General features: G+C 33.1%; 1 protein-coding gene across 1 annotated transcript; it reads right to left on the bottom strand.

Moving 5' to 3' along the window:
- Nucleotides 1-2,837: 2,837 nt before the first annotated feature.
- LOC131037089 (expansin-like B1) lies at nt 2,838-5,011 on the bottom strand. The gene is made up of 5 exons (XM_057969127.2): nt 4,819-5,011; nt 4,617-4,723; nt 3,549-3,727; nt 3,303-3,435; nt 2,838-3,206 (listed from the first exon to the last, which is right to left on the bottom strand). Exons 1-5 carry the CDS (start codon nt 4,970-4,972, stop codon nt 3,000-3,002), a joined length of 780 nt encoding a protein of 259 aa, XP_057825110.2. The 5' UTR covers nt 4,973-5,011; the 3' UTR covers nt 2,838-2,999.
- Between the last annotated feature and the right edge of the window lie 15,473 nt (nt 5,012-20,484).

The following is a 20,484-nucleotide window of genomic DNA, read 5'->3' as shown; positions in this document are numbered from 1 at the left end:
GTCATCGGGTCATTTCAGTTTTTCTTGCTCTTGGGTAGATGTTAATGAATGCCTCCAACCCACTTATTTTTCACTTGTTTTATTCATGTTCTTGCAACATATGCATACTTCTTGTAAAACACAAGTGGAGACCAATCATATGAAATCATTTGTGAATTGGTGATGCAGGAGCATCGAGATGTTACAGCTCTTTTAATTTTCTATTTAGAGTTTTGTTAACTTTTGTCTCTGTTGAGTGGATCAATTCAGTTTTGAGGAGGTTGGATTGACGGTTAGAAGGAATGGTCGGTTGGAAGAAGAAGAAGAGACCGAAAGATGTAACGTTGAAAATTAATTGTGGGAAATAAAAATCAAGGACAATGCAAAATGTGAAGAGATGACAACATATGAATCAGCTAAGGAATGTGTAAAATAAGAACCATTTTGCAGATGGTATACGATATAAAAGAGGGGTTGCCACCAAGGAAGAAAACAGTTCATTACGGTGTTAGTGTGGGTAACGCCCAAGAGAAGCTACATAAAAGGAGTATTGAGGTCAAATCGTACAGAAGAAGTGCCAAGTATAAATGAGGCCGAATAGAAGAGGGGCAAATAAGGAAGATCAATGAAGAAAGGATTATTAGGGTTCGAGTTGAAGAAGAAGAAGTTGACGTGTGTCAAAAATTAAGCGATAGGAAGTAGCGAGATTGAATAGGTTTAAGGCTTGCATGGTGAAGGATAATGTTATATTATTTGATTGTAATCATTTTAACATGTTGCGGAAATAAAGGATTCATTGTGTTGTTTGTCTCAGAATTAATAATAAGATGATCTTAATATTTCTCTATTTATTTATTGGTTTACTTGAAGTTCCTGTCACCGAGAATATGTTGTTACAGAAATGTTCATTTGCTATTTTGGTTCCCACCACTTTAAGGACAGAAAGTCTGTAAAGGATTTTAAGGTCTGTCCAAGGTAAGGGTCCGAGTGCTATCATTTGTTTGGTATAAAAACATGTATGCGAGGGAGAGTTGCAGGGTTTTTGTAGAGCTATGGGTAAAGGTAAATCCCTTGGATCTTTATGAGGAAATTGTTTTGTATTATGTTGATGTGTTGAATAGTGCGGAGTTTGGAAAGACATATGGAGTGGGGTGTACAGATTTTTGTATGGATATTGTAAGTTATAATATGTATGGTGTAATCTAAGATGAGTTGTCATGGAAGGATGGCTTTGAAATCGATAGACAACCGAACAAGTTTGTAGACATTGGAATATTAAATTTCCATCGAATTATTTCTTTTGATTTGTATATAGCTGAGTGGACAAGCATATTTTGGAGAAGCATTGTGTATGATGGGACTAAATCTAGGACGAAAGCAAAGGAATTGGTATAGAAATGTCAAGAATTTGATGATTGTTCTCGAGCAATGTTGGTAAAAGAGGAAGAAAAGAATGAAGGGACAAGATGCGTAGGAGCACATGCTTTCTTTTGTCTTCTGGGAAGTTTGACGCAGGAGTATCCGGTTAACTAAGTTTGTTTTTGATGTTATTTTAATTTTGATTGGAAGGATTTGGTTTGGGTAGAGACAATTTTTGTTGCCACATAGATAGGAAGCTGGATAGTATAAAAGGGACGATTAGTTACCTACGACAAGTGAAGGTGAATAGTTGAAAACGGTTAGAAACAAACGGTTGGGAGATTAATGGTTGGATTAAGTCAAACAGTTATGGAGGTAAATGGGATGGATAAAAGAATTAGTTGTGATTGATGGAGGGTGAAGGCCAATCAACAAAATATAGTCATGAGTAGGCTGATAGGAAATAGGCCGAATCAAGAGGCCAAACAAAAGAAAGACCAGAAAAGGATTAGAAAAAAGAACTGGGAGAAGACCGATAGAAGATGGAAAGGAAATTGAATCTTGAGGGGATCATGATGGTCAATGTTAAAGGAGGGGGTCACTATGAAAGGAAAGAAAGAAGGGAGTGAGTTCTTTGCAGGGAGAGATTGAGAGTAGACATAAGTGATATGTAATTGTATAGTTGAACAAGTTTAAGGCCTTTAGGGTGAAGAATAAATGTTATATCATTTTGATTGTAATCATCTTGGCATGTTGCAAAAATAAAGCATTCATTGTGTTGTTTGCCTAGAATTAGTAATAAAATGATCTTGTGTTGCTATATTTATTTATTGGTTTACTTGAAGTTCCTATCGTCCATAATATGTTGTTACAAAAATATTTATTTATTGTTAAGTTCTTGTCACTGTGTTGATAGTAAGCCTATGTGAGAGTGTCTGTGCTAATAATTTGATTTTAGGTAGTGCATATGTGTGTGGGCGTGAGCCATCATGTAATATAAGAGTGTAGGTGTGTGAGGTTGTTGCCATCAATTGGTTTCTTCTTTTTTCTATAATTAGAATTTATGCAATAATTTTTGTACTCTTGAACAATACTTATGATGAGTTGGCCATAAAAATATGATGTTAATAAAATATGTAAGGTGTAGATCCATTCAAAGGTAAGCATTGAGCTATATATGTAACCTTCAGTATAAATGCTTTATGTATGCATCTCTTCTAGATATGTTTGGCTTCAAGCTTGCAACTTAAAATAGGGATTGTAACTACATCATAACCTTTGTTAAAAATAAAGAGAAGAAGAATAATCTAATAAGATAAATTTTTTTACTGTGAATAATTAAAATTAAAAAATTATTAATTTTTATTTTGGTTGTATAAAAAAATTAATATATTTATTATTAAAAACAAATTAAATTATATAAATATCTGTGAAACTTAATTTAATTGAACTCGTAACAATTTGAATTCTAATAAACAAAATAAGGGAAAAAAATACCATAAAGAAACATGTATTTATTAAGAATATAAAGATACAATATCTAAGAACAAGTTCTTAGACTTATTTCAAAATGCTATCACTTATTTGGAAACCCAAAACTTCTGGTATAGCATCTTTTATTTCCCTCTGTGACCTTCATATCTTTCAACATAGCCGTGTGATTAGCTGATCTGAATGCCGGAGTCATAGATCGCTCCTGCCTCCCAATTAGCTGGAATTGCATTGGCAGCCGTTATCCATTCAAAGCTGGTTCTGCGGTAGCCGCCTGCCAAGAAACGCACCCAAAGAGCGCCCTTCGGAGGGGCTACAACGTCCCACACTGCACCGTGATTTCGTTTCATTTCTGTCTTTTGCTCACCATTTTTCTCCTGCAAATGCAAATGAGATTACTGTTGGAGAAAATGAACTGTAATTGAATTATGATTGAGAATTTATCAAAAAAATCAGTTGAAAACCTTGAGTACCTGGGAAAGCTCTATTGATAGAATGTCCTTTTGGCCTCCCTGATACCAGAATTGTATTGCCAGATAGTCGGGAAACTTGCTGCTTTCGTCAATCTTGATCATCAGATTGTAACCGGGGTATTTGCAAGATACTCTGAATTTTGCAATTTAAAAAATACAGAAACATGGCCCATCAATTACGGATCATACCACTGTATATTATATTGAGCTTTGATCAATTAATATGCTAAGTAAAACAAAACCCACCCTTTGTATTCTATGTCGATCACACCCAGTGATACTAATTGTTTAGCTTTGTCAGGTTGGGCTAACTTAGAGTATGCAGTGGGGCTCATAATGAACTCGGTTCCGTTGCCTACGCCGTAGTCTGTCACGACAATTGTCACTCCCTCCTCTGTGCAAAGCTCCTCGTTTGTGCATGTTATCTGTTTCAGTTCATTCCATTACAGAAATTCTAAGACATTTATGTCTGATTAGCAATTAAAGACAATAATTTAATTAAAGAAAGAAAAAGATAATAATTTAATATTTTTGATCATATTTTATGATATATCTTCAAGAAGAGATGAGGAGATAGTTAGAGAAGAGACATTTTGGATTATATTTCATCTCTTCTCTCTATCATATTCTGATGACAGATCACGGAATATGATCCAAAACATCTTTCTTTTCTGACTAGTGTATATTGATGATAGACCATGGAACATGATCTTAAATATCAGTCTTTTCCAGTTTTCTCAATGTAATGATGGACTGTGGTTTATGACCCAAAATATTAATGAAGTTCTTTTTTTGATTATCCATCATTATGATGGATCATGAATATAAGCTTCACAGTATTTTAGATTTAATATGTAAATTTTTCTTTGTTCAATATTTTGGATCATATCTATGATACAGATCAAGGAAGAAATAGCTAGAGAAAAGGAATATTTTGGAACATATGCAATCTCTTTTCTTTATCTTATTCTAATAGATTATAGAATATGATCCAAAACATCTTTCTTTTCTGATTGTTGCATATTGATGATAGATTATGGAATATGATCCAAAACATCTTTCTTTTCTGATTGTTTCATATTGTTTTATATTGATGATACATTATGAAATATAATCTGAAACATTTCTTTTATCTAAATATCTCATCACCATCCATGATCTAAAATATTAATGAATTCTTTGACTTTGCATCCCAATAGCGAAATGATCGTTGACCCAAAAAAAATAAAAAAAATCATAAATATTGGTTAGACTACAGTTGCTTGCATTAAAGATAATTATAGTGTTAATTTCGAGATTCTTCACTTTATGTACCTGGTAGCAAGAGCCGCATCCGATGCCATCTTTATATAAATCAGAAGCAGCAGCCACTTGTCCTCCATTTAAAGTTCTTCCAAAAGAACCATATCCACACGCCCCACCTGTCACAATTTAGAAACAAATTTCATAAACTATTTCACAAGAGGATTTACAATTCACATCAGACAGAGAGGATGAGTTGATAAATTTGACTTACTGGGAGTTCCAAGACCATCTGAAGTGGCATAGAAAGTGGCTTTAGACTTAAATAATTCCCCATCGCCCAACGCGTTTCTAAATACAAGAAGGCCATAAACAGACCAGATTACTAAAATCCTGCAGGAAGATGTGGTAACCGCTGAGGAAGCCATTCACAACCAGAAAGGAAAGAGAAGGAAAGGCCTGTTATGTCCAATCTAGGGATGATTTTAGTTAATATGGCTTTCCCTATTTATAATCCATAGCAACAAGATGAGAGTTGAATCAGTACCCATAGATATAAACAAGGACGTGGAATTCTATTAATAAAAGCAATGATTGAATCAGAAGTCTTAGAATTCAAGTACGAACCAACTCTCTCTTTGTTTTTGAATCAAAAGCTTCCAAATTGCCAGCCCGATAATATTATTTTGACTATTATCTAGTGCTGAATGAGTTTCATGACGTATATCTCAAACAAAGTGCACGGCTTTGGGCTAGACCACCGAGAAGAATTCATCATTTCCTTTCTCAATGGTTGCCAATTTATGTGAGGAGTCCATTATCCTTTTCTATAATTGTGAAAATAGGTTGTTGTTGTCTGAGCATCTTGTAAACAGTCAATTTTGAGGGCTATGATTTTTTTAATATAGAGAGTTATTTACCGTGTACTCATTTAACTTCGGCTGCTAATAATATTTATATATTCAAGAGAAATACTAAAATTGTACTATGATTGCTTTTCAGTGTAATACAGTTTAATTAATTAAATATAAATAATTTTACACAAATCAATTTAGATTAGTGACTTGTTAGAGTCAGTATATTAGATAAGGTAATATTAGATAAAAATTATAATTACAGTATAAAATAAATGAAGAGAGGGTTTGTTTAACTTTCTAATCAAAGAATATGTGTCAATACATATGCATCATGGATTGATTTTCTTGCATACAAATCAGGATTATAATATCCTCCCATGCTTTCTATTGTATTGATTTTGTTTTTTTCTAGATATGGTTTGTAGCTACAAGCTTTCTTTGTACTTATGTCCTCAATCTCTAATCATTTTTGAAACTTTTCTTTTGAGCTATAAAAATGTATTTTGCTAAATAATAATATACTCTAAAACATTCAAAGTTCTTTTATCAAGCTAGCGATACTTATAAGTAATTTTTCATATACCACAAGCTTTAAACATGTACATGAATTCTAAAATGATTGTTAGGCAATTCACATGCATTAATATGCATAAATACGAATGATTGATCTTGGTTGACATTGGATTATGATATGTGTTTGTGTTTGTGTGTTTTGAATGAATACAAATTGATGTCTTTTAATACACCATGATAACATCAAACTTTGAAGATTTGTGCATAGTGTGATTGCAACCAAGAGTAAACTTGGGTGGGTTAGCTATAATGTTTTATTTTGAATTTTATATTTAAGTGGATCAAGATTATAGCTACAAGGATGATCTCACATTTGTGAACATGAATTGGATTAGATAGCTAGGTTGGATCAACATATGGTGGGATCAAATTATGGTTTAGGGTTTGATTAATGATACAACCAAATAGAAAAATCAATTGGATTCGAATTGAGTGCAAATTTGAATAGGATTAAAAATAAGCATGGAGCCTAGTGCATGCATGATGACGCTCTTGTGCCAACATATGCACAAACATGTTCCATTTTTATCTAAATAAATGTCTCAAGGCATTGCCAAAAGTTGGGCAAAAAACTAAACAGGGAATGCATCAAGGATGCATATTTTGCTATAACATTTTGTGCCAAATTCTATGTTCTTTTGAATATATAAATATGTAGATTCTCAATCATTTAAAAAGTAAATGTGATATATAAATGAACCTATAGTTCATAAAGGATGAAGATTCTCCTTCTATCATTTTCTTTTGAATATGTTATGACATAAATTCTTGTAGGAAAAGGGTTAAATGATTCAATTTATTGTCTTTTGAATGTAAGTCAGATTGAAATATTGAGAATGTATCTAGTGATCATGTATGCCACCCCACCCTTCAATTGATAGACCTCATTAGGTGAAATTAATTAAAGGAATATCTTTATTTAAATACCAATTATACGCATGATAATTATAAATTTATAATAGAATGCATCATAAGGAGATAAATAAAAAATGCTAAGTGTTTAAGAGCATATAATCACCCGTGTTACATATAAAAATCATAAACATAATATATATTATGAGAACCATGTCAATGGACCAGATATAGTTTTAGTGATAAATTAATTATCTTATGCATGTGAAAAATAATGTTGATAATGATAAACTTATAAGGAACTGGGAGTTGGGGGGGGGGGGTGAATCAATGCAAGCAAAAACAACAATATAAATATAATCACCACTTTTATCAATTTGAAACTTAACAAGCATGCAAGGAAAATAACCACATAAGATAACATCCAATAAAGTATGTACCACATAACACAATGTTTTTCACATGGAAACCCAAATGGGAATCACCACAGTGGAAATTAGTACACACAAGATCCACTAATTGCAGTATAAGGATCAGACCGGTTAAGGTCATACAACAATGATGCCTGGTTAGGATCAGACCTTGTTAAGAGTCACCCGATCAAGGGATTTACAATATGAGCTCTGTTGGGAGCAACCTCCTTGGAGGATTTAAACCCAAATTAATGAGCTAGTCGGTTAAGGGATTTACACATTCAAGCCTATTAGGACCTACCGAGTTAAGGGATTTAGACTGCTACAACTGTTAGGAAACAACAGGTAGTTGATCTTCATATAGCACCTCTGTGCCTAATAATATCTGCTTTAGTTATGCAACTAACATTGAATAAACATTAATATAGAGCTTCACCTTCCACCACACAATAAAATCTTCAATATAGTTCCTTCATCTGATACATCATCACACAATATTCATCCTTTTATAAATAGCTCTGCTAAGTTAGCAAACAACCTTGGAACAATTTCCTAGGTTCAATGTATCTGGTCAATCTTTCTTAACGTGCTTTACTTATGTTAGCCACAAATAAAAATAAAACATCACATCTACCGGTTTTATCGATTTAAGTGATTATGCTCTACTGGTTAACTATTCTTCCTAATTGACTGTACAATACATCATAACTCACTCCAAAATTTGAATCTATCGATGTGGTTCTAGACATAGACTCCCGACATTGTCATAAACATGTATTTCAAACCGCAATAATTAACTCATCACTGATTTCTCATACCGATCGCTTGATCATAACACTATTCTTCTTTATTGGTTCACTGTTTAATTGCTTCTACTACCGGTTAAGATTTACCGGTTGGACTAAGTGACTTAGATGATTGACAAAACATGGTTGCCATCAATGAAAACAGAAAACAAGTCATCAATCAACCTATTCCATCAAAAACATCATTATCATGCCAACAATCTCCCCCTTTGGCATTGATGGCAACATTTAGGATTTTTTTTTGTCTAAGTGTCACATTACAAAAAATATGACTCAAAACACCCCCTTAACAATTACATGTTGTATACTACCACCCTTTACAAAATTTTCATACTACTACTCCCCCTTTGACAAAAATGACAAAGGTAAGAAAATACATGTGAAAAATAAATACAACAGACCATAATTTGTACTTACCAGTGCAAAATGTATAAGAGTTCAAAAGTTTACATATTACATTTTGAGAAAATATCATCAAAATTAGTCTATAAAGCCTGTAAGCTATTATCCCATGTTTCCAAAAGTGTGGATGTGATCCCAATATGTGTATGGATTTGTTGTGCAATATCTTCCATGGCAACTAGAGTGCTCATCAACGGTGTCAACAAAATTACCTCATTTTGCTTACATCCTCTCTGTAAAATTTGTAACTTGGGAACTATACATGTCTGTAACTCCTGTAGAGTTGCATTCCTCTTGACCTTTTCTGCCTCATATGTCTTTAACTTATGTTGTACACTTACCATAGAATGACAAAAAAATGTAGCTAAATCATTTAGGGGATCAAATGATTCAGTCATAACCTTTATTGCCTGCTGCTTTGCCTTGATCTTCTTCTTTATATCATCAAGAATAATGAAAAATTGTAAATCGTAGACAATACTTACCTCCAGTTTTTAGTTCATTTTTTATCTATTCCATATTATCACTAAGACCAACCCTATTTCTGTCAATTTCCTAGATCAAAATTGCAATCCTTCTCTTCTCATATTCCTATTGTTGATTGCAGCTTCTTCTAGGCTTGTCATCTGCTCACCTGCTACTATGACAAGTTACTCCAGTTTTCCAGTCGGTGTAGGAAGATTGTCTATATCAATCTCCAGTAATATACTGGACAAAATTTCAATAGCACTTTGAATAGTTTGTGCTTCTATTCTATGAGCCTTCATTATTTTCTTCTATGCTCTAGATTGCATGTCAGATGCAATCTCCATTAGCTCAGTTGGACTTAGCATATCCATGTTGATCGATCCTTGTATGCTAACAGTGTTATCCTCTTCCTCATCATCAATAATTTTCTTAGATGAGAGTGACTGGGGTGTCATGTTTTGCTCACGTACCTCTGATTTTACCTTTTCTTCTTCCTTCTTCTCTTCTTCTTTCTCTTCAGTCTTATCCTTTTCCTTTTCATTATCCTTTACTGGTGGTGTAGTGGTCTACAAATCATCTGTTTGTGTGTTCACCGGTGGTTCTTGTGTTTCAATCTTGTCCGGTTGCTCAGTAGACTATACATTTTCTATTTGCTCATTCACCAGTTAATCTGTCATTTCTTCATCTTTCTTTTCTGCTTCTTTACTCTCTTCACCTGTACTAGTTATTGTATCTCCCAGTAATACATTCTCTTCATCAGGAATAATGATTGGATCTTCCTTATTGCTTGTATAAAAATTAATCTCATCCGGTATAATATCATCAATCTTCACATTGTCAGGGAGATCTTCTCCTTTTAATCTCTCTGGCTCCTCTTCTTCTTCTTCTTCTTCTTCTTCTTCTTCTTCTTCTTCAGGAATTAGTCCCAAAAATTTCTTCAAAATCTCCACAGTCTCATCTTGTACCGATTGGGATTCTCCAACAAGCAGTCTTGTAAGCCTTTTCTTTGATCTGAAACATGATTTTGAATTCAAAAGAATATTTTGCAACTCCTCCTTTGAGGCTTCTGGTTGTAAGCTTACAAACACAAATTCAATTATTTCCCTATCTTGTTTTATTGTTGCCTTTCATCTTGCTTCTAATTTATTATACTAAGAGTTTGGAATTTTCCCTTGTGACTCAACTAGAGCTTTACTGAATTTATTTATTTACAAAACAACAACATCTTCAATTTGTCTTTTTTCTTCTTCACTAAATTTGTCATAAATTCTATTCAAATCATCTAATATACCATACTCCTTAATGTGTAACACAAATTTTTCAAAGGGAGTAATATTAGTTACCGGTTTCTTAACTTGTTTCACAGTAGAAGCTCCAACAACCTTAGACTTCTTTCCACTGGCTCTAAGTTCTTTCTTCCCACCTTAAGATTTTGTTTCATCTTCATCTGCAGTTCTCTTTTCTTGCTCCTTCTTCCTCTTATCGGTGGCTACCAGTGCTTTAGGTGTAGGGGGCTTGACTTCTTTCCCAATTCTTTTGAATTTAATCTTATAAGGTTTGTCCTTTGCAACTGCGCTTCTTGTTTGTCTATCGGTATTGGTACCGATTGGGGCACTAGAGGATTCAACAACCTTCTTCACTTCAAACATTTCTCTAGCCTTTGCAATCGCCTCTTTAGTGAATCCTTGTGAAACAACAAATTGTTCCACATCTTTTCTTACCTTCTTAGCAATGACTGGTTTAGCAAGCTCAGAATGAACTTCTAGTGATTTCTCCTTATAAGTCCCAAACCTTGTAGCATTAGAATCTACTGGTTGTGATAACAAATGATCAACATAGGCAATCAAAAGATCTGCTTCAACTTCATAACCCATCGACATCACCCATGATTTCCTAGGTTCTGCTACCTCCATTTGACATGTGTCAGTATCCACCATGAAACAAATAGAATCTTCATATCTTTTAACAACTTGTTCCAGTATTCTTTCTCTTTCATGCATCTTCTTCTGAAAAATCTTTAAATTATCGCCACATGACCTTATCAAATTTATTACTGATCATCTTGATACTATTCTTGATTTGTAATATTGTCGATGTACCTTGTATCCATTGTATATCACCGATACCAGGAAAGGAGTTCTGAAAGTAGAAGTATAAACCTATGATCAGCTGCCCAAATTTAAATTTCTGCCTTTTATCCTTTTTAATGGATTCCAAATTTAATATCAACTGGGTTCTCAGAGCTTCAGAAAGATCATAGTCTGCATTATCTTTTATCATTCGGTAAGTTGTGTGAATTGTAGCTGCGGGAATGCTATTTGTTCTACTAGAATAATAAACCCTGTATCCGATCACCATAGATGCATATTTAACTTCAAAGTCCTCAATTTAATTTACTGCCATTGCTCAACCATCCCATTTAGACTTTGTCAGTTTAGTTACATCATCCTTCGGGATTGATCTAAGCACGGGAACTTCACCGGTTGCACACAGTCTAGTGATAGCATGAATAGCTTCCTTTGTAATATTATGTGATCGATCAAGCCACATAAACTAATCATGTATTCTACTCAACACATACCTTATATGGTCTTCTTTGAGTTCATTAAGAAAATTCAATGCATGGTGGAAACCCTTGTCGACAACCCTTCGAAATTGATCCTTCAAAACACCTTATTTGTCAATCATTGTTCAGAATTGGTTGAATATTGCAAATGTTCCCAAATCTTCAAGTTTTTAATGCATATAGGATCTAACATCTTCAACATGTAACACACCATATGGTACACTAGATAGGTCTCCAACGAGATCAGTTTCAATTGACTTGAGTGGATGCCTCTTGAATTCTGGTAGAGGCCTTTTAGTTATATCAACAAAGTGTGGTGTATCCATCTCAAAATATCAAATACAGATACAAATTCTAGATAAATACCTTTTCATCCTTCATAGCTAGGGCACTTTCCAGCTTGAATGCACTTCATCAATTCATAAATCCACAAATCTTCTCAATTCGCTATTAATCTTCGCCAATACAACAATCAAAAGCTCTTCTCTACCTAAGTTTCTCTCCAAATGCTCTAAAAAATGTAAGGTAGCAAATGAAATTGAAAAGCATCCTTTTATTTACCTTTTACCAATAGTATTAAATGCTATACCCGGTTGATCTTACCTTAATCACCGTTCAACCCTAATACTCACTACTGGTTTGATTACAAAATCACTTCTCAACATAACAATGCATCAAAGTATGCAGATTTAACTTACCACACATCATATAGGGGGTTCGGAGATAGATCTGACAATAAGCTCCCCCTAACATTTATAGATATCTTAGTTAACTGGTGAAGGGTTCTCCACACTAGGTGAAGAATGAGACTCTTTCGATGGATTATCATCTCTCTTCTTTCTCCATATTTTGTACATTTCATTCTTGGTCTCCTCCACATGAAATTTCTTCTTACCTTTCCAGTCAACAGATTGATTTACCGGTTGATTCATTCTTTCTCTGCAAAACATAACAATGTGTACCAGTTGATGACAATGATAACATGCCTTACCAGATACTTTCCAAGTTCCAACATTGCCTCTATCAGTCCTTCTTTTGCAGTTCATATCCACATGACCGTAGTTATAACAGATTGTGCAAATCACATTCACCCTTCTCTCCATCCCATAGGGACTAGACAAGTTAGCATAAGGTCTCTACAAAATAGGGGTTATCAGGTCATTATAGGATCTTTTCCATTCACCATTAGGTCTTTGATTCATGCAAGGTCTCTGAATGTTTTCTCCAGACCTGCACTCAACTTCTCTATGCCCATACTTGTTGCAAGTGTAATAATAACCATTAAAATTTCTAGGCTTGTAAGCCTCATAAGCATTAGGTCTAAAACCATCAAAAGAACTAGATCTGCTTCTACAAAAATTAGCAGTATGACTTACCTTGTGAAATTGAAGCATACTTGTTTCTAGGGTTTCTTACTAGTGTTGACCTTTGTCTTAGGTGCAAATTTATCTTCATGCAAAGTGTTCTTGGTACCGGAAGACTCACCTTTCTCAAAGGTTGTGTATCCTAAGCCTTGTGTCTCTCCTTTATGCCTCTGAGACTAAATCTTCTCATCAAGCATAGTAGAGATCTTGTTAAATTTGGACAGTAACTCATTAGCATCATCCAGTTCTTTTGTAAGATCTTCATTCTTCTTCATCAAAATTTCTCTAAGAGAAATATCCATGTCCAGATTAGCTTGAATTTCTTCTTTTTCTTCTTTTTCCTTATGAAGATATGTAGTCAGGGTTTCAACCTCTTGATTTAGCTTAAAGATCTCATGCTCTTTTTATCTGATCTTGTCTTTAGTAGTCCTTCTAGCTTCCAATTATTGACTCATCCTGATGGTTAGGGCTTCAAGCTCTATCCTCAGATTTGACTTATCATATTTTAACTTTTCCACCTCATTCACCAATGCATCCATGTTTGCTTCCTCAGATGAACTTCTTTCATTAAGTTCATACAATTGCTCAGCTATCTCTCTCCTCTTTTCCAAATATGCTTTGTACTTAATCCTCAGTTCACCTAGGGCTTCTTCAGATTCTGCAAGTTGGTTAGACAACTCTCTATAACTCATTCCTTCCCCCATGCTAGCCTTAGGGACCCTTTCGAAGTGATTAAGCCTTAAGGGAATTAGGCTTTGATACCAATTGATAAACTTATAAGGCACTGAGAGGGGGGGTGAATCAATGCAAGAAAAAACAATAATATAAATCTGATCACCACTTTTATCAATCTAAAACTTAACAAGCATGCAAGGAAAATTACCACATAAGATAACACCCAATAAAGTATGCACCACATAACACAATTTTTTTCATGTGGAAACCCAAATGGGAAAAACCACGGTGGTAATTAGTACCCACAAGATCCACTAACTCTAGTATAAGGATTAGACTAGTTAAGGTCATACAACAATGATGCTCGATTAGGAGAAAACCCTGTTAGGAGTCACTTGGTCAAGGAATTTACATATGAGCTCTGTTAGATACTTTTCCCTATTAGGAGCAACCTCACTGGAGGATTTAAACCTAGATTAATGAGCTACCCAGTTAAGGGATTTACACATTTAGGCCTATTAGGACCTACCCGGTTAAGGGATTTAGATTGCTGCATTTATTAGGAAACAATAGGTAGCTAATCTACATATAGAACCTCTATGCCTGATAAGATCCACTTTATTTCTGCAACTAAGACTGACTAAACATCAATACAAAGCTTCACCTTCCATCGCACAATCAAATCTTCAATCTAGATCCTTTACCTGATACATCATCACACAATATTCATCCTTTTATAAACAGCTCTGCTAATTTGGCAAACAACCTTGGAAAAATTTCCTAGGTTCAATGTATTAGGTAAATCTTGCTTAACACGCTTTACTTATGTCGGCCACAAACAAAAATAAAACATTATATCTACCGGTTTTACCGATTTAAGTGATTTTGCTCTATCGGTTAATTGTTCTTCCTGATTGACTCTACAATACATCATAAATCATTCCAAACTCCAAATCTGCCAATGCAATTCTAGACATAGACTCCTGCCATTATCACAAACATGTGTTTCAAACTGCAACACTTAACTCATCACCAATTTCCCATACCAGTCACTTGATCATAGCACTATTCTTATTTACCAGTTCACTGTTTAACTGCTTCTACTACCGGTTAAGTTTTACCGGTTGGAGTAAGTGACTTAGATGATTGACAAAATAGGTTTTCCATCAATGACAACACAAAACAAGTCATCAATCAATCTATTACATCAAAAACATCATCATCAAGCCAATAGATAAAACCCTCAATGATGAAGAAAACACATGAAATATAAAAAAAGGCCAAAATTAACATCTATTGGTATGAAGGCATTTAAGATATTATCAATATGATGAGAACTAATATTAACATGAATCTCAAACTATATATATGATCCTAAGATTAGTGATCTAAATTTTGACAATCAAGTGTTATGGTAGATTTTATTGCATATAGGGGAAATGATGATGCCCTATAATGTAGGATCAAATTATAAATTTATGGTAAAATATGTGATCATGAAGGTGTAACTTATAGGATCAATATCATATCAATATCAATATTATTTGATAATATAAGCTCAAAATAATGTGGAATCAAGAGATCATATGACATTGTAAGCACAAATATGATAGCTATATGTGGTAAAGTAGTAGAAGATCAATATGAATATAATTTCTCATAAGATGTGACAATGCAAGATAAATAGAGAGGAATAGAATAATGTGATACACTATGGTGTAAGAATTTATATTTATTAATAGTAATTTCTCAATATATGTGATATGGAAATACAATAACAAGACATATACATTCTATGAAGGAAATTAAAAATAAGTAAGACAGATGTAAGGTAAAGTAATAAGAGATCATGAACATGTAGGATTTAATGTTGCAATAGTAAAATATAATAATTATATAATGTATGTTGTAAAATATGTAAGCGGAAAATACAATATATGATTGTCATAGAAGTGGTATAAGATATTGAAAATATAATGTTCAATGTTAAATCAATGAAGTAATTCAAAAAGTATGATAAAACAATGTAAAATTATAATTTGCATTCTCTATAATAGAGTAGACATATCAATAATCAGTCATAATTACTCATAATTATATACACCTAAAAATGGTCTGAAGATATTTAATTGAATTCATCAACAATTTGATTAAAATCCTCCCTTTTCATCTACTTATCAATAAATCTAAGGATTTATTTAATAGGTTCATTTCAATAATCCTCTTTGATTAAATAATTCACATTAATTAATTCTTCTCCATAAAGATAATTTCTTCTAATTCTCTAATTAATTAAAATAAATCAATTTATGAGTTGTTGAAACTAATTAGCCTTTTTCTATTATTTGAATTTTTAAATTCAAATTCTCCTAACTCCTAACCATTCCTAAACCTAGCGCATTCCATCTAATGTCCCCTTTCATTGAACACTTTTCCCTCTCTTGAGCAAAGTTTTGTGACACTTGTCACTAAGTGTTCCCTTTCATCCAACCTCTTCTAGAAGCCTCTTGACACTTGTCACTAAGTGTTCCCTTTCATCCAACCTCTTCTACAAGCCTCTTGAAACTTGTCACCATAGAGATGACATATGTTCCCTTTAATCCAACCTCTTTGCCAACCTCCTCCAATTTCACCATTGATATCTTCAAATTTAATCTTGACCGTTGATTCCTACCACCTCACCCCTAGCCTTGGAAATCCTCTAAATAGACCCCATTTTGGAGCAGTAATCATCTCATCTCATTTGCATTCAAGCATTGTTACTATAGGCATATAGCTCTTAGCAATTCATTCTTAGCATTGTTATCATGTTCAATTTTAGCTTAATTGCATCTTCATTCTAGCTTATTTTCTAGAATAATCATGAAATCATGTAGCTTAATCATGCTATCATTGCTAGCTTATGCATCTTCATCATTTAAATCCTCTATTTAAGTGTAGTCAAGTCACTAGAATTTGCATAACCAGATCTGAGAGCAAAATTCATACTCACATTTACTAAGAGGCAATAGATCGATTAGCTATGGTTTTATCTTTCATTGATTAATTTTCTAGCCATTGCTAGTAATGATTGATTGAGTGTTTTGTGTTGTAACTGTAGGTATAACAAGTACACACTTCACAGGCATGACAATAATAAATACATATATCAAATTTGGAAACTACATATACTTCAATTTTGTTCAAATAAATTTGTGTATAATTTTTCTTCCCAAAAATTGTATATGAAATTCACTCTATTGGAGCCTATTTAATCAATTATGGTTATTAGTGGACAATGATGTAAATTTAAATATTTTCAATTTAATTATTTCTCTATTTTAAGGTGACCATTCTTAAATATCAAATAGTTTTCCAAGGGATTGAAGCATTGAGTTCTCATTATGGAGACCCAAGTTCAAATCTAAAAAGGGACATCTAATATGGAATTATAAAAAATGTGACTCTTGGTCTTCCATAGCTGGATTCAAGTATGGGGGTGGTTTCTAAATGTGTGGATATATAAATTGTGACTCTTAGTACTCCATAGGTAGTTTCTAGTTTGGTTTCTTTAAAGGAGCTAGTATTAGTCTCATTTTTGTGCCTGTATGAGCATGTGCTGGTCTCATGTTGATTCTTGTATGAACACTTTTTTTGCAAACAATTATTGATATTAAAAAAATCAAATGGTTCAAAAGTCGAAGGTAATTTTTTAAACAAAACTAGAACGAATTTTATGACTTTTCTAGGTGGATGAGGAGTAGAATTGCCATGTACTATTAAATTTTTGAACAATTTGATGTTTATGTAGAGAATTTATGGGCAATCTTCCCCTTTGACATCATGAATAAGGATTTTTTTTTTCTTTTTATCAATGTCACACATATGTAGGGCTTGAATACAATGGTTCTTGTGTTTTTTTATTTCTTATTCAATCCAAAGTTTGAGTTATCATAAGAGGATGCATCAACAGTCATGAGGACCATAATATAGACCCAAGTATCACAACATAAGAAATAAAATATAAATGAAAGGTCAAAAGAAAAAGAAAGTAAAGTAAAAAAGCTAGTATAAGACAATGTATAAATAAATATGAAAGACAAGGTGAGACATGACTTCACAATAAAGAGAGAAATAAAATTCAACATAAATGGAAGAAATTTTAAGTAAACATAAAGATCAAACAAATCACACATGCTTACTAAGTGGAGAAAACATGTATAAATATTTTATTAGGATTCCAAAAGAATAAAACTAAAGTTTGGAGTAACATATAAGAAACAAATTCATCTAGGAGCTCATATTAGGAGGCTTCTCAATTTTATTATATGACTCTAATGTGTATCTTATCTTTGTCTATAAATTGTTTAATTCTATGTTGGAATCAAATGCATCCATGAATATAATATTCATGTATACAATGCGAAATATATTTAATATAACACAAATTCAAAGATAAATCACTAGAGGTGATTTAGTATATGCTCAAAGATGGTCTACAAAAAGTGACCAAAAGGTATTTTTGGAGGAAAATTAAAATATAATGCATTTGTGTAAAATAAATAAGATGCTCATATTGTGGATTAGGTGTGTCATAAAAATGACACATCACAGATTGGTTAGTCTAAGCTATAACATGTGTATGGTATATCTATAAAAAAGTAGTTAGTTAGTCTTCCTAATTTTATTTTGTTGGTTTTACAACAAAGAGCGAACAACAAAAGGAATGATTATGTATGTAAGATCATTTGAATCCATTTAAAATATATCAATTTTTTTCAATATTCAACATGTTAGTTGCCATCATTTTTTGTAATTTTAGTTAGGATTATAATATTTTTATTTAATTAATAATATTTAATTAAAAATTTCATTTAAATCAATTAAAATATCTGTTGACTCAAAAAACCCATTCAAATAATCAAATGAATGAAAAAAAACATTAAAAAAAGAAATTGTGGACAAACCTTACTCAAACTTCTATTCTAAAGACAAAAAAAAAACACTTTAGAAAAAAATAAATATAAGAAATGAGCATCACATTCTGATTTAAACCCTATAAAATCCTAATACCTCAACCATCCACTACCAAGGATATCCAACCCCAATAAAATCAGTAGTCTACCATTCATGATTGAAAAAATAAACACATGAACCACCTACAAAAAAAGATTTGTTCCCAATTATATATGACAATATTGTTTTATGGTTTGATTAAAGATTGAAAATTTAAAACATGTAATATATGTAAACCATTCATCATTTTATAAACTAATTCACCTTCATAAATGTGTTGTAAAATAATCCCAGTCCATTAATCCAAACATGACCAGATTAAAAATAAACTTTTTTTGGGGCAGGGGGGTGTGGATTTTTTTTAAATTTAATGCCCTTATTATATTGAGGTATATAATATTCCTTAGGAAAATTCAATTATATTTCCTCGTTGAGATCCCATTTAAAAAAAATAAGATTGCTTGGATAGAGGCGAATGATCTACACAATATGGATTTAGGCCAAATCATACATAAGATGTTAGGGGTCCCATAGATACTGAAAGGGGGGGGTGAATCAGTATCTAACCGGTGTTTAGAATTTCTTAACTTAAAACATACAGAACATAACATAACAGTGTACCGGTATACAAGAAATAATGCAATAAACAGAATCAAGAAAATCCACATGAAAAGCACACCATAACACAAGATTTTGACGAGGAAACCCGGTGTGGGAAAAACCTCAGTGGGATTTGTGACCTACAATATTCACTCACTGGCCAATAAGAGAATATTAATTACAATAGGGGCCTGCACATGCAGGAAGGCCAACTGCCTAGAGCTCACTGCTCAATGGGAAGTCTCACTGACTTACAAATAAGGATTATACAAATCCAATATCTTGTACTACTTTACAATAGCATCTTCAATGCCAGATTCAGTACCGGTTCCTGCTCTATTCTTTACGTATACCCTTTGACCTATATTTCGCACATTAGGTCTACCTAATATTTTCCTCTTTACTTATACATCACTCCTACAAATGTCTACAATGATCTCCTTTATATATAAGAGTCATTTTATAATTTGCCAAGTCGGCGTACAATAATAAACAAAATATTATATAACAAAAATCCTATCGGCCTTTGTGCCAGTATACTTCTTTTTTTCTGTGCTGGTGTGGGTGTCGGTATCCTGAGTGTCAGTGTTGAGTGTGATCTGCTGATGCCAGTATAATGTCTTTTTCGGTGCCATAGGATTGTAAGGTTGCCATCAATGACAAAACCTTCAATCACATACAATGTCTCATTGGAGTGTGCATATGCCAACAATCTCCCCCTTTGGCATTGATGGCAACACTCATGAGAAATTTCAAAAAGTATCCAAAAATGTGTAGTCCAAAAATGTTACCAAAAATGTGTGTGCTCCCCCTGAGCATATGATTCTTGTGATTTGAATTTTCTCATCCCAGTACTCCCCCTTTGGCATCAATGACAAAGGTTGTTAAGACGTTAGTAGAGTTTGTAGTTTCAACTATCCATAACCTCAACCTTGTAGCTGGGTAGTTATAATCTAAAAAAGATCTCCCAAAATCAAGTTTATACTATCCATAAACTTCTTACTATCCTTTATTGCTATCTCAGTTCTCTTCACTGTACCGGTGAGATGCTGCAAATGCTCTGCCAGTGTTTTGCTTCCCTGTGTTAATGCCTTAGAAATTTCTTTCCGCAGAGATTCTAGATAGTCCAATCTTGGACTTAGTTTAGATCTTAAATGTTTTGCCTTATTTATTATTCTTTCTTTCTCTTTTTCCAATTTGAGTAGTTCTTCCTCAAAATTTGCTATCTTCTCTTCAAAAACTGATAGTGTATCAGGTGAGTTGACAAAACTATCTGCAAGTTTATTGATCTCATCCTGTACCTTGCTCATTTTCTTGTCAATGTCTACAGTAAAAAAGTTTGTTTTACAGGTATCTTTATACAGATTTT

The sequence above is a fragment of the Cryptomeria japonica genome, chromosome 7 (genome assembly GCF_030272615.1).
Source record: "Cryptomeria japonica chromosome 7, Sugi_1.0, whole genome shotgun sequence".
Classification (NCBI taxonomy): domain Eukaryota; kingdom Viridiplantae; phylum Streptophyta; class Pinopsida; order Cupressales; family Cupressaceae; genus Cryptomeria; species Cryptomeria japonica.
The sequence above is the reverse complement of the archived record's forward strand: the minus strand, read 5'-3'. Positions and strand labels throughout refer to the sequence as shown.